At 44.5% G+C, this 15,160-nt stretch overlaps 1 protein-coding gene across 4 annotated transcripts in view; it reads right to left on the reverse strand.

The window, feature by feature from the left end:
• LOC112220583 (glutamate receptor 3-like) overlaps nucleotides 1–15,160 on the reverse strand; it is a 336,694-nt gene that overhangs the window by 64,406 nt on the left and 257,128 nt on the right. For all 4 annotated transcript variants that reach the window (XM_042303401.1, XM_042303400.1, XM_042303402.1 and 1 more), the window contains exons 5-8: nucleotides 13,531–13,584; nucleotides 7,644–7,805; nucleotides 5,006–5,173; nucleotides 3,835–3,939 (exon numbers count right to left, since the gene is read on the reverse strand). In XM_042303401.1, the coding sequence (XP_042159335.1) occupies nucleotides 3,835–3,939; nucleotides 5,006–5,173; nucleotides 7,644–7,805; nucleotides 13,531–13,584 (489 nt within the window). The remainder of the gene's footprint in view (nucleotides 1–3,834; nucleotides 3,940–5,005; nucleotides 5,174–7,643; nucleotides 7,806–13,530; nucleotides 13,585–15,160) is intronic.

Genomic DNA, 15,160 nt, shown 5'->3' on the forward strand with positions numbered 1-15,160 from the left:
GTTTCTCCAAGGTGTCTGCAGCATTGTGACGTATTTGTAGGCATATCATTGGAAGATTGGCCATAAGAGACTACATTTACCAGGGGTCCGCCCGGTGTCCTTTGTCTAAATTGGTGCGTAATATACAAGCTGCACGCAGTCATCCAGTGATTGAGAGGAGAGAGGAGGCTTTCAACGAACGATATATCATGAAGAGATATGTGAAAAACACCTTGAGGATTGATTCTAAACAACGTTTACCATGTTTCAGTCGATATTATGGAGTTAATTTGGAAAAAAGTTTGGCGTTTTGAAGACTGAATTTTAGTTTTTTTTTGGTAGCCAAACGTGACGCAGCAATTTCTCCTGAACAAATAATAATAATAATAATTTGCTATCTAACTGAGAGTCTCCTCATTGAAAACATCTCAAGTTCTTCAAAGGTAATGATTTTATTTGAATGATTTTCTGGTTTTTGTGAAAATGTTGCCTGCTAATGCTAACGCTAAATGCTAGGCTAGCTGCGCTATTTGTTACACAAATGCTTGTTTTGCTATGGTTGAGAAGCATATTTTGAAAATCTAAGATGACAGTGTTGTTAACAAAAGGCTAAGCTTGAGAGCTAGCATATTAATTTCATTTCATTTGCGATTTTCATGAATAGTTAACGTTGTGTTATGCTAATGAGCTGCGGGGATAATTACACTCCTGGATACAGGTTTTTTTCGTAGCTAAACGTGACGCACCAAACGGAGCGATTTCTCCTAAACAAATAATCTTTCAGGAAAAACTGATCATTTGCTATCTAACTGAGAGTCTCCTCATTGAAAACATCTCAAGTTCTTCAAAGGTAATGATTTTATTTGAATGATTTTCTGGTTTTTGTGAAAATGTTGCCTGCTAATGCTAACGCTAAATGCTATGCTAGCTGCGCTAGCTGTTACACAAATGCTTGTTTTGTTATGGTTGAGAAGCATATTTGAAAATCTGAGATGACAGTGTTGTTAACAAAAGGCTAAGCTTGAGAGCTAGCATATTAATTTAATTTCATTTGCGATTTTCATGAATAGTTAACGTTGCGTTATGGTAATGAGCTTGAGGCTGTATTCACGATCCCGGATCCGGGATGGCTCGACGCAAGAATTTAATAATGTTATTTTAGGTTCCAGGCATTTTGCTCCAGTCCCACAGAAATCGCAACAAAGCCCCTATGCAAAGCCCTCAATCTGTCACTCAGAAACATATTCCAGCGTCTGCCTGCCAGCTGGAAATCCTTACCAGTGGGTGTGTATAGTCTGCCTGCCCCTCCCCTCTGAAGCATAGGTTACTGTAGCCCCTCCCCTCTGAAGCATAGGTTACTGTAGTCCCTCCCCTCTGAAGCATAGGTTACTGTAGCCCCTCCCCTCTGAAGCATAGGTTACTGTAACCCCTCCCTTCTGAAGCATAGGTTACTGTAGTCCCTCCCCTCTGAAGCATAAGTTACTGTAGCCCCTCCCCTCTGAAGCATAGGTTACTGTAGCCCCTCCCTTTTGAAGCATAGGTTACTGTAGCCCCTCCCCTCTGAAGCATAGGTTACTATAGCCCCTCCCTCTGAAGCATAGGTTACTGTAGCCCCTCCCTTTTGAAGCATAGGTTACTGTAGCCCCTCCCTCTGAAGCATAGGTTACTATAGCCCCTCCCTTCTGAAGCATAGGTTACTGTAGCCCCTCCCCTCTGAAGCATAGGTTACTGTAGCCCCTCCCTTCTGAAGCATAGGTTACTGTAGCCCTTCCCTTCTGAAGCATAGGTTACTGTAGCCCCTCCCTTCTGAAGCATAGGTTATTGTAGCCCCTCCCCTCTGAAGCATAGGTTACTGTAGCCCCCCCTCCTTCTGAAGCATAGGTTACTGTAGCCCCTCCCTTCTGAAGCATAGGTTACTGTAGCCCCTCCTCTGAAGCATAGGTTACTGCATAGGTTATGATTAAACCATGCTGTTACGGAAAAATACAATTTGCTCTTTAACGTCTTCCAATACAGCACACTGACTCGGTACCGGTGTCCCCTGTATATATCCTCAATATTGTTATTCTTATTGTGTTACTTTTTATTATGACTTTTTATTTTAGCCCACTTGGTAAATGTTTTCTTCTTCTTGAAATGCACTGTTGGTTAAAGGCTTGTAAGTAAGAATGTCATGGTAAAGTCTGTACTTGTTGTATTCGGCGCATGTGGCAAGTAAAGTTTGATTTGATTTAAATTCCTTACCCGCTCCAAAGCAAACTGTTTAGAAAGGAACAGAAAGGAACAATATATATTGTTTCTTTTTAGGGGGGGGGTCGAACCCGGTTCAGAACGTTATTTTTCTGGTGGAACAGTGGAATGGAAAAGAATGGTTCTGTTCAGAACGAAACGATTGGAAAATAATTTCAGATCCAACCCCTGGCTCCTACAGACATGTGTAGAAATCCTGTATCTGTCGAATAGGATAAATTATAGAGGTCATGTCAGAATTCATAACCAATGACAGGAATAAATAAGGAACTAAACTCTTGACGACTGGCTGAAGTTCATCTCCAAAATGAGATTTAAAAGCTGTGTTGGTAAAGAGTTATGGAGAGCGCTGTAGATGGACGTGGGAGTTATGGAGAGCTGTAGATGGACGTGGGAGTTATGGAGAGCTGTAGATGGACGTGGGAGTTATGGAGAGGTGTAGATGGACGTGGGAGTTATGGAGAGGTGTAGATGGACGTGGGAGTTATGGAGAGCTGTAGATGGACGTGGGAGTTATGGAGAGCTGTAGATGGACGTGGGAGTTATGGAGAGCTGTAGATGGACGTGGGAGTTATGGAGAGCTGTAGATGGACGTGGGAGTTATGGAGAGGTGTAGATGGACGTGGGAGTTATGGAGAGCTGTAGATGGACGTGGAGTCATGGAGAGCTGTAGATGGACGTGGGAGTTATGGAGAGGTGTAGATGGACGTGGGAGTTATGGAGAGCTGTAGATGGACGTGGGAGTTATGGAGAGGTGTAGATGGACGTGGGAGTTATGGAGAGCTGTAGATGGACGTGGGAGTTATGGAGAGCTGTAGATGGACGTGGGAGTTATGGAGAGCGCTGTAGATGGACGTGGGAGTTATGGAGAGCTGTAGATGGACGTGGGAGTTATGGAGAGCTGTAGATGGACGTGGAGTCATGGAGAGCTGTAGATGGACGTGGGAGTTATGGAGAGCGCTGTAGATGGACGTGGGAGTTATGGAGAGCGCTGTAAATGGACGTGGGAGTTATGGAGAGCGCTGTAAATGGACGTGGGAGTTATGGAGAGCGCTGTAAATGGACGTGGGAGTTATGGAGAGCGCTGTAGATGGACGTGGGAGTTATGGAGAGCGCTGTAGATGGACGTGGAGTTATGGAGAGCGCTGTAGATGGACGTGGGAGTTATGGAGAGCGCTGTAGATGGACGTGGGAGTTATGGAGAGCGCTGTAGATGGACGTGGGAGTTATGGAGAGCACTGTAGATGGATGTTAGATTTATGGAGAGCGCTGTAGATGGACGTGGGAGTTATGGAGAGCGCTGTAGATGGACGTGGGAGTTATGGAGAGCGCTGTAGATGGACGTGGGAGTTACGGAGAGCGCTGTAGATGGACGTGGGAGTTATGGAGCGCGCTGTAGATGGATGTGGGAGTTATGGAGAGCGCTGTAGATGGATGTGAGAGTCATGGAGAGCGCTGTAGATGGATGTGAGAGTTATGGAGAGCGCTGTAGATGGATGTGAGAGTCATGGAGAGCGCTGTAGATGGATGTGAGAGTTATGGAGAGTGCTGTAGATGGACGTGGGAGTTATGGAGAGCGCTGTAGATGGAAGTGAGAGCCTGCACCTTTTTGGGTCCCCCTGTTCTCATCTCATAGACGTCTATAGTGTAGTTGGACCTCCGGCCATAGCTGTCAAACTGGATGTTCCCCGTCATCCCCTGAACCTGGACCTGCACCGCGGGACAGTAACACACAGGGACAAAGCACACAGAACAACGTGTAATACAAACAGCCAAGTAATTGTCAAAACACACAGTACAATGTGTAATACAGAAAGCCAAGTTATTATCAAATTTGGAAATGGCTGGATTTAGGAAATGGCAGGTATTCACATAGGTTGAATCGTTGGCGTTAATCAAATGATGGAACTGATAGGCTTTAATAAAAGATGTGGGTTTATGGTAATGAGAATGAGAGTCTCTTTGTATTTCAGAGAGCTGAGCTGAGGGGGAGAGAATTTCACTGTGAGAGGTCTGTGAGAGGACATCTGGGAGGCAGAGGAAGGAGGAGATTAGTCTCTTTTTATCGTTCTCTATCTCTCCCTCTGCCCCCTCTTTATATAGATATCTATCTTTCTCTCTGCCCCCTCTTTCTCTATCTCTCCCTCTGCCCCCTTTTTATATGGATATCTATCTTTCTCTCTGCCCCCTCTTTCTCTATCTCTCCCTCTGCCCCTTCTTTATATAGATATCTATCTTTCTCTCTGCCCCCTCTTTCTCTATCTCTCCCTCTGCCCCCTCTTTATATAGCTCTCTATCTGCCCCCTCTTTCTATCGCACTTGCTCTTCGTTTCTCTGTCTCAGTTTCTCAATCTTATAAGTCTCACTCTTATCATCTCCATCTCACTCACTACTTCCCCTGTCTATCTCTCTCTTTACTCCCTACCTACCTCCATCTCTCTCACTACTTCCCCCATCTATCTCTCTCTCTCCTCCCTACCTACCTCCATCTCTCTCACTACTTTCCCCATCTACCTCTCTCTCTCCTCCCTACCTACCTCCATCACTCTCACTACTTCCCCCGTCTATCTGTCTCCCCTCGCTCCCTACCTCCCCCGTCTATCTCTCTCTCTCTCCTCCCTACCTACCTCCATCTCTCACTACAACCCCCATCTATCTGTCTCCCCTCGCTCCCTACCTACCTCTTTCCTTCCTTCTCTCTCTCCTTTCCCTTCTCTGCCTACCACCTTCCTTCTCTCTCTCTACCTCCCTCCCCATCTGTCCCTCTCTATCTTACCATTTTGAGTGCTCTCTCGATGTCGATGCCCTGGCTCCATGGCACGGCAGGGTTGGCCAGACAGTCTCCTGCTCCCCCTCGCCGTGACACGTCTACGCGTTGGCGCCGCAGGTACCGGAACGCCTCAGCGATCACCAGGATGGCATCGTGGGTCAGAGCTGACGTGTACTGCCGAGGACAAGAGAGTTCAGGGGGTTCACAAGAGATCACCAGGATGGCATCGTGGGTCAGAGCTAACGTGTACTGCCGAGGACAAGAGAGTTCAGGGGGTTCACAAGAGATCACCAGGATGGCATCGTGGGTCAGTGCTACACCCAAGCTTTAGTGTTCTAAGTTTTCATAACTGTGACCTTAGTTGCCTACAGTCTGTAATGTTATTTACTTCTTCCTGTATATAGCCATGTTATGTTCTACTTCCTGTATATAGCCATGCTATTTTCTACTTCCTATATATAGCCATGTTATGTTCTACTTCCTGTATGTAGCCATGTTATTTTATACTTCCTGTATGTAGCCATGTTATTTACTACTCTCTGTCTATAGCCATGTTATTTACTACTCTCTGTCTATCGCCATGTTATTTACTACTCTCTGTCTATAGCCATGTTATTTACTACTCTCTGTCTATAGCCATGTTATGTTCTACTTCCTGTATGTAGCCATGTTATTTACTACTCTCTGTCTATAGCCATGTTATGTTCTACTTCCTGTATGTAGCCATGTTATTTTCTACTTCCTATATATAGCCATGTTATGTTCTACTTCCTGTATGTAGCCATGTTATTTACTACTCTCTGTCTATAGCCATGTTATTTACTACTCTCTGTCTATAGCCATGTTATTTACTACTCTCTGTCTATAGCCATGTTATTTACTACTCTCTGTCTATAGCCATGTTATGTTCTACTTCCTGTATGTAGCCATGTTATTTTCTACTTCCTATATATAGCCATGTTATGTTCTACTTCCTGTATGTAGCCATGTTATTTACTACTCTCTGTCTATAGCCATGTTATTTACTACTCTCTGTCTATAGCCATGTTATTTACTACTCTCTGTCTATAGCCATGTTATTTACTACTCTCTGTCTATAGCCATGTTATTTACTACTCTCTGTCTATAGCCATGTTATTTACTATAGCCATGTTATTTACTCTGTCTATAGCCATGTTATTTACTACCATGTTATTTTCTCTGTCTATAGCCATGTTATGTTCTACTTCCTGTATGTAGCCATGTTATTTTCTACTTCCTATATGTAGCCATGTTATTTACTACCCTCTGTCTATTGCCATGTTATGTTCTACTTCCTGTATGTAGCCATGTTATGTTCTACTTCCTGTATGTAGCCATGTTATGTTCTACTTCCTGTATGTAGCCATGTTATGTTCTACTTCCTGTATGTAGCCATGTTATGTTCTACTTCCTGTCTGTAGCCATGCTATTTTCTTCTCATTATTGTCATTCGTTATTCACTGTGTATTTATTCCTCATGTCACTATTTATATTTTCCTCTTATCTTCCTCTCTGTATGGTTGGAAAAGGATCCATCAGTCAGCATTTCACTGTTAGTCTACTCCTGTTGTTTACCAAGCATGTGACAAATACATACATATTCAGTTTGTACTTTTATCTTATCTTTAACTGCACCTGTTGTCTACATTTGACAAATATAATTTGATTTGATATATACATTTGAATGAATTACTATAGCGCACTCCTTGGGACAATCAGTGTGTTCTTGTACATACCAGTTCTCTATGGCAAAACGTATCATTCACCCAAGTTTTGACAAAATCGGGCCAGTGCTATCTGTGATGTTGCATGTGACTAACGTACAAATGTACTACCGGACAGAGACAGATTCACAGTTCCTTCCCCGATTTCATCGTGGGGGACAATTAAGTGTAATTTCAAACCCATTTCTTCCTTGGTCATTGTTTAATTAGATGTACATTGAAGCTGTGCTATAACCTTGCTTCACATCTGCCTATCAATATATTGATCGTTGGGGAAGGGAAGGAGAGAAATGAAAAAAGAAAGAGAATGGGAGAGTGACATACTGAGAGGAGAAGAAGTGAGAAAAGAGGAGCAGGAGATGAAACGAAAGTGAGAAGAGAGGAGAAGGAGAGGAAACGAAAGTGAGAAGAGAGGAGAAGGAGAGGAAATGAAAGTGAGAAAAGAGGAGAAGGAGAGAAAACAAAAGTGAGAAGAGAGGAGAAGGAGAAGGAGAGGAAACGAAAGTGAGAAGAGAGGAGAAGGAGAGGAAACGAAAGTGAGAAGAGAGGAGAAGGAGAGGAAACGAAAGTGAGAAGAGAGGAGAAGGAGAGGAAACGAATGTGAGAAGAGAGGAGAAGGAGAGGAAACGAAAGTGAGAAGAGAGGAGAAGGAGAGGAAACGAAAGTGAGAAGAGAGGAGAAGGAGAGGAAACGAAAGTGAGAAGAGAGGAGAAGGAGAGGAAACAAAAGTGAAAAAGGAATGTGAGAAGCAAGAGAATGGGAGAGTGACAGAGGCTGAGAGGAGAAGGACAAGAGGGAGAGCTCTCTATCCAAAAGAAGAGATGGATTCATTCTGTTGTGCATACATAACAGTACATCATGAAAGGCTTGGCTGCTGTTCTGTAGTCTGCAGTAGGTACCTTGAGCGGGGTGTTCTTGGCCTCTGGGAATTCCCTTTCATCCAGTCTCTCCCAGCGCTGTAGGAACTGCTGAACGATGGGGTTCTCAGGGCTCACTATCTGGAAGCCTGATATGTTGGCCCCGCCTAGGAAGACCTTGTCCAAGCTCACATTGGAGAAACCCTGACATCAGAGAGAGAGGAGGGAGGCATGGACGGAGACAGGGAGAGAAGGATGGAGGGAGAGAGACAGGGAGAGAAACAGAGGGCAAGAGACAGAGAGAGAGAGAGAGAAAGCGAGAGAGATAGAGAGAGGGAGAGAGACAGAGAGTGAAACAGAGAGAGAGAGAGGCAGAGAGAGAGAGAGATAGAGAGAGAGAGAGGCAGAGAGAGATAGAGAGAGAGACAGAGAGAGACAGAGAGTCAGATAGAGAGAGAGAGAGAGAGAGAGAGAGAGAGAGACATAGAGAGAGAGACATAGAGAGAGAGAGAGAGAGAGAGAGAGAGAGAGAGAGAGAGAAACAGAGGGAATTCAGGGTCCAAAAGCATAACGTTTCCAATACAATTTTAAAGGAATCACCTTGAAATTGTGTTTTGGGATATGATATGATATGAAAACCACCCTGAATGTTGCACGGGGAAGGATGTCATAAATCTAGCTACTCAATGTAACTCAGTGAAGAGTATTCAACCCTACAAGGTAGTCAATAGTCACAGAAAGGAATAACATTTTATTTTCAGCCATAATAAAATGGAGGTCTATGTTTCTTTGAACAGTGTCTCTTCTACATACAGTACTGCGCAATGGAATTAAGATATGGTACAACAACACCTTTTCCTGTGGTTGATGGCTTAGTCCGTCCTCCTAGAGAATCAAACGTATTGTAATGTATTCTGACAAGCCAGCGGCTCCAACTGCCGTCAAATTACACGGTGCCTCCTGGAGTCATGTCAGAGTGAGCTTTCTTTTCATGGTCAAATTGCTAGTTTCAGAGTACAGCGTCATGTTATGGAGTACAAGGGCATGTGTCCGTGACTTGTGCATAATGGGGACTTTTAAAGTCAGGGACACAGTGGAGAGAGAACAACAGGACAGGAGAGGAGAGGAGAGGAGAGAGGAGGAGGGAGAATGGGAGGGAGAGGAGAGGAGAGGAGAGGAGAGGAGAGGAGAGGAGAGGAGAGGAGAGGAGAGGAGAGGAGAGGAGAGGGGAGAGGAGAGGAGAGGAGAGGGGAGGAGGGAGAGGAGGAGGAGGGAGGAGAGGAGAGGGAGGGAAGGGAGAGGAGAGGAAAGGAGAGAGGAGAGGGGAGAGGAGAGGAGGAGGAGAGGAGAGGAGAGGAGAGGAGAGGAGAGGGAGAGAGGGAGAGAGGAGAGGAGAGGAGAGGAGAGGAGAGAGGAGAGGAGAATGGGAGGGGAGAGGAGATGAAGGGAGAGGAGAGGAGAATGGGAGGGGAGAGGGAGAGGAAAGGAGAAGAGAATGGGAGGGGAGGGGAAAGGAGAGGAGAGTAGAATGGGAGGGGAGGAGAAAGGAAAGGAGAGGAGAATGGGAGGGGAGGGGAAAGGAGAGGAAAGGAGAATGGGAGGGGGGGAGGAGAGGAGAGGAGAGGAGGGAGAGGAGAGGAGAGGAGAGGAGAGGAGAGGAGAGGAGAGGAGAGGAGGGAGGGAGAGGAGAGGGGAGGGGAGGGGGAGGGGAGGGGAGGGGAGGGGAGGGGGGGAATGGGAGGGGAAAGGAGAGGAGAGGAGAGGAGAGGAGAGGAGAGGAGAGGGAGGGAGAGGAGAGGAGAGGAGAGGAGAGGAGAGGGAGGAGGGAGGGGAGGGGAGGGGAGGGGAATGGGAGGGGAAAGGAGAGGGGAGGAGGGAGAGGGAGGGGGAATGGGAGGGGAGGGGAAGAGAGGAGAGGAAGGGAGAGGAGAATGGGAGGGGAGAGGAGAGGAAATGAGAAGAGAATGGGAGAGGAGAGGAGAGGAGGAGAGGAGAGGAGAGGAGAGGAGAGGAGAGGAGAGGAGAGGAGAGGAGAGGAGAGGAGGGAGAGGAGAGGAGAGGAGAGGGAGGGGAATGGGAGGGGAGAGGAGAGGAAGGGAGAGGAGAGGAGAATGGGAGGGGAGAGGAGAGGAGAGGAAAGGAGAAGAGAATGGAAGGGGAGGGGAAAGGAGAGGAAAGTGGAATGGGAGTGGAGGAGGAAAGGAAAGGAGAGGAAAGGAGAATGGGAGGGGAGGGAGAGGGAGAGAGGAGAGGAGAGGAGAGGAGAGGAGAGGAGAGGAGGAGAGGAGAGGAGAGGAAAGGAGAGAGGAGAGGGGGAGGGGAGGGAGGGAGGGGGGGGGGGAGGGGAAAGGAGCGGGCCCTTGCTCTCATCTTAATAATACAGGAGTCAACCTGAAACTACAAGGTTCCACTTTATCCCTCTGATGACAGAAGATCTAACACTACATCCAAACGGTTAAGTTTGAAATGACTATGTCCCTCCCCTATGACCTTCTTCTCCAATACATTTTGAGATGGAGACAAGGAGATAGGAGGCAGAAAAATGCTTGTGTTCCTAGCTCTATCAGTGGAGTAATATTTATCAATACACACAAATCTACAAAGTAAAATAATGGAATAAAGATATATAGAAATATTAGGAAAAAACAATGTCGGACTACAGAGTGTATATATATATATATATACATATATATATACACACACACAGTTTAAGTCGGAAGTTTACATACACTTTGGTTGGAATCATGAAAATACGTTTTTCAATCACTCCACAAATTTCTTGTTAACAAACTATAGTTTTGGCAAGTTGGTTAGGACATCTACTTTGTGCATGACACAAATCATTTTTCCAACAGTTGTTTACAGACAGATAATTTCACTTATAATTCAATGTATCACAATTCCAGTGGGTCAGAAGTTTACATACCCCAAGTTGACTGTGCCTTTGAACAGCGTGGACAATTCCAGAAAATGATGTCATGGCTTTAGCAGCTTCTGATAGGCTAATTGACATCATTTGAGTCAATTGGAGATGTACCTGTGGATGTATTTCAAGGCCTACCTTCAAACCCAGTGCTTCTTTGCTTGACATCCTGGAAAAATCAAAAGAAATCAGCCAAGACCTCCACAAGTCTGGTGCATCATTGGGAGAAATTTCCAAATGCCTGAACATACCACATTCATCTGTGCAAACAATAGTATGCAAGTATAAACACCATGGGACCATGCAGCCATCATACCGCTCAAGAAAGAGACGCGTTCTGTCTCCTAGAGATGAACGTACTTTGGTGCGAAAAGTGCAAATCAATCCCAGAACAACAGCTAAGGACCTTGTGAAGATGCTGGAGGAAACAGGTACAAAAGTATCTATATCCACAGTAAAACGAGTCCTGTATCGACGTAACCTGAAAGGCCGCTCAGCAAGGAAGAAGCCACTGCTCCCAAACTGCCATAATAAAGCCAGACTACGGTTTGCAACTGCACATGGGGACAAAGATCGTACTGTTTGGACAAATGTCCTCTGGTTTGATGAAACAAAAATAGAATTGTTTGGCCATAATGACCATTGTTATGTTTGTAGGAAAAAGGGGAGGCTTGCAAGCTGAAGAACACCATCCCAACTGTGAAGCACGGGGGTGGCAGCATCATGTTGTGGGGGTGCTTTGCTGCAGGAGGGACTGGTGTACTTCACAAAATAGATGGCATCATGAGGGAGGAAAATGTTGTGGCTATATTGAAGCAACATCTCAAGACATCAGTCAGGAAGTTAAATCTTGGGTCTTCCAAATGGACATTGACCCCAAGCATACTTCCAAAGTTGTGGCAAAGTGGCTTAAAGGACAACAAAGTCAAGGTATTGGAGTGGTCATCACAAAGCCCTGACCTCAATCCTATAGCAAATTTGTGGGCAGAACTGAAAAAGCATGTGCGAGCAAGGAGGCTTATAAACCTGACTCAGTTACACCAGCTATGTGTCAGGCCCTGACCATAGAGAGCCCTCGGTTCTCTTTGGTGTTTAGGTCAGAGCGTGACTAGGGAGGTGTTATAGTCATTTATTTTCTATGTTGCTGGTTGGCATGGTTCCCAATTAGAGGCAGCTGGTAATCGTTGCCTCTAATTAAGGGATCATATTTAGGAAGCCCTTTCTCCCACCTGCTTTGTGGGATATTGTTTTGTTGAGTGCTGATGTGCGCTCTGTTTGTTCACGGTCTGTGTTTGTTTATTGTTTTGTTGAGAAGTTTCACTCTAAATAAATATGTGGAACTCAAATCACGCTGCGCCTTGGTCCATCTTTCCTCACGACCGTGACACTCTGTCAGTAGGAACGGGCCAAATTTCACCCAACTTATTGTGGGAAGCTTGTGCAAGTCTACCTGAAAAAGCTTGTCCCAAGTTTAAAAAAATTTAAAGGCAATGCTACCAAATATACTAATTGAGTGTATGTAAACTTCTGACCCACTGGGATTGTGATGAAAGAAATAAAAGCTGAAATAAATAATTCTCTCGACTACTATTCTGACATTTCACATTCTTAAAATAAAGTGGTGAGCACTTTTACTAGGGTTAAATGTCAGAAAGTGTGAAAAACTGAGTTTATTAAATGTATTTGGCTAAGGTGTATGTAAACTTCCAATTAACTGTTTACAGTACCAGTCAAAAGTTTGGACACACCTTTTCATTCAAGGGTTTTCTTTATTTTTACTATTTTCTACACTGTAGAATAATAATGAGACATCAAAACTATGAAATAACATATGGAATCATGTCGTAACCAGAAAAGTGTTAAACAAATCAAAATATATTTTAGATTTTAGATTCTTCAAAGTAGCCACCCTTTGCCTTGATGACAGCTTTGAACACTCTTGGCACTCTCTCAACCAGCTTCATGAGGTAGTCAACTGGAATGCATTTTTAAAAGTTAATTTGTGGAATTTATTTTCTTCTTAATCCATTTGAGCCAACCAGTTGTGTTGTGACAAGATAGGGGTGGTACACAGAAGAGCCCTATTTGGTGAAAGATCAAGTCCAAATTATGGCAAGAACAGCTCAAATAAGCAAAGAGAAACGACAGTCCATCATTACTTTAAGACATGAAGGTCAGTCAATCAGGAACATTTCAAGAACTTTGAAAGTTTCTTCAAGTGCAGTTGCAAAAACCATCAAGAGCTATGATGAAACTGGCTCTCATGAGGACCGCCACAGGAAAGGAATACCCAGAGTTACCTCTGCTGCCAAGGAAAAGTTAATTAGAGTTACCTCTGCAGCCAAGGATAAGTTAATTAAAGTTACATCTGCTGCCAAGGATAAGTTAATTAGAGTTACCTCTGCTGCCAATGATAAGTTAATTAGAGTTACCTCTGCAGCCAAGGATAAGTTAATTAAAGTTACATAGCATTCTGCAGTGATATGCCATCCCATCTGGTTTGGGCTTAGTGGAACTATCATTTGTTTTTCTACAGGACAATGACCCAACACACCTCCAGGCTGTGTAAGGGCTATTTGACCAAGACGGAGAGTGATGTAGGGCTGCATCAGATGACTTGGCCTCCACAATCACCCGACCTCAACCCAATTGAGATGTTTTGGGATGAGTCGGACCGCAGAGTGAAGGAAAAGCAGCATGTGTGGGAACTCCTGCTCAGCATATATGGGAACTCCTTCAAGACTGTTGGAAAAACATTCCTCATGAAGCAGGTTGAGAGAATGCCAAGTGTTCAAAGCTGTCATCAAGGCAAAGGGTGATTACTTCGAAGAAGAAGAATTCTAAAATATATTTTGATTTGATTAACACTTTTTTGGTTACCACATGATTCCATATGTGTAATTTCATTGTTTTGATGTAGAATGCAGAAAATGGTAAAAAATAAATAAAAACCCTTGAATGAGTAGGTGTGTCCAAACTTTTGACTGGTACTGTATGTTGACTCACCAAGTTAGACAGGATGTAGTGGTATCCACGGGTGTTCTTCCCCAGAGAGACCACCTGTAGGAGAGATCAATACAAAGGTGAGCCAACCAGTGTTGACTGAGCTGTGTCATGGGGTGTAGGATGAAGTTTCCCCTATATGCTGATTTTGGGTCAGTTTAGCATTTCCCCCACTAATAGTTAAGGTTAGGTTTGGAGGAGGCTCGTATTAAATCTGTTGCTAGGGGAAACATCACCCCAGAGCTAGTCAATCATGATACAGGCTAGTCAATCATGATACGTGCTAGCCAATCATGATACAGGCTAGTCAATCATGATACGTGCTAGCCAATCATGATACGGGCTTGTCAATCATGATACAGGCCAGTCAGTCATGATACAGGTTAGTCAATCATGACACAGGTTAGTCAATCATGATACAGGCCAGTCAGTCATGATACAGGCCAGTCAGTCATGATACAGGCCAGTCAGTCATGATACAGGCCAGTCAGTCATGATACAGGCCAGTCAGTCATGATACAGGCTATTCAGTTATAATCTCTATATCACAAGCCATACATGCATTTGTGAATACAGCATGGTCATTATGAGGTCTGTTATTTCTGATGGAGAGCCCACCCACCCACAGACTGATACAGGCAGCCAGAGTTTCAGAGTCTGGATGGATGCAATGACGAGATTGACAAACACGTCTGAGTTTTCATCAGTATTCTGCAAACACTCGAGTCCATGGTAGAACTAGTGTGTCAGAACATGTTCTGAGTCCAGCCCCATTCGCTAAAACAAACAGTCAATGTAGCCACTAGATTTCTCCGGATCTGAGCCTGGTAACCTGAGGTCTTAAATAGCTTGTTCTTTACTTCTACTGACTCAAACTAACCTCTTGTGGTTTACATCTGGGTTTTTATTTTCTCTGCAGAAATAAGTGACAGAAAATGATATATGTTTTCAATTTAGAGAAGTGGATTCTTTGGTGACGCATGGTGTAGGCAGCCCACTTCCCAGCAGACATATGATGAGAGGGGGAACTAAGAGGTACTGCTGATCACCCATTTCCCACATCCCCAGGCATTCTTCCCTCAGACATTACTGAAGCTGTGTTGTTATTAAACACATTTTCATCCAATTTCAGAAAAAAAACACTCAATTATTTAATTCCTTTCAGTCCTTCTGATCTCTTGACAGAACTAGTCATGTCTACATATCGCAAAGACGGGGCCTCTAAAATGATCTCAACATTTCTGGCATGCAATGGGCTGACCACACCCATTATCACGCTCCCTGTCAACCCCTACCACGCCCCATGCCTGACCACACCTATTACCACGCCCCCTGCCATGCCCCCTTTTGATTCAGAACAATGCCTGGTATTTAGGTATTCAGAACCAGAAACAGCACAATAGGAGATGAACATACTACTGTGATTCTCATCATGTTTATTGCTAATATCTGTCAAAATCATCAAGTAGTGCAAGTCTGATTTAGGACACAACTCGTTTTGCCGATGTTCAAAATCCAACACAAAATGGTTGTGAGAAAAGAGGACCCTGGTCAGAAGTAGTGCACTACCCTATGGACCCTGGTCAGAAGTAGTGCACCCTATTCCCTATGGGTCCTGGTCAAAAGTAGTGCA

The sequence above is a fragment of the Oncorhynchus tshawytscha genome, linkage group LG21 (genome assembly GCF_018296145.1).
Source record: "Oncorhynchus tshawytscha isolate Ot180627B linkage group LG21, Otsh_v2.0, whole genome shotgun sequence".
In the NCBI taxonomy this organism is placed as follows: Eukaryota; Metazoa; Chordata; class Actinopteri; order Salmoniformes; family Salmonidae; genus Oncorhynchus; species Oncorhynchus tshawytscha.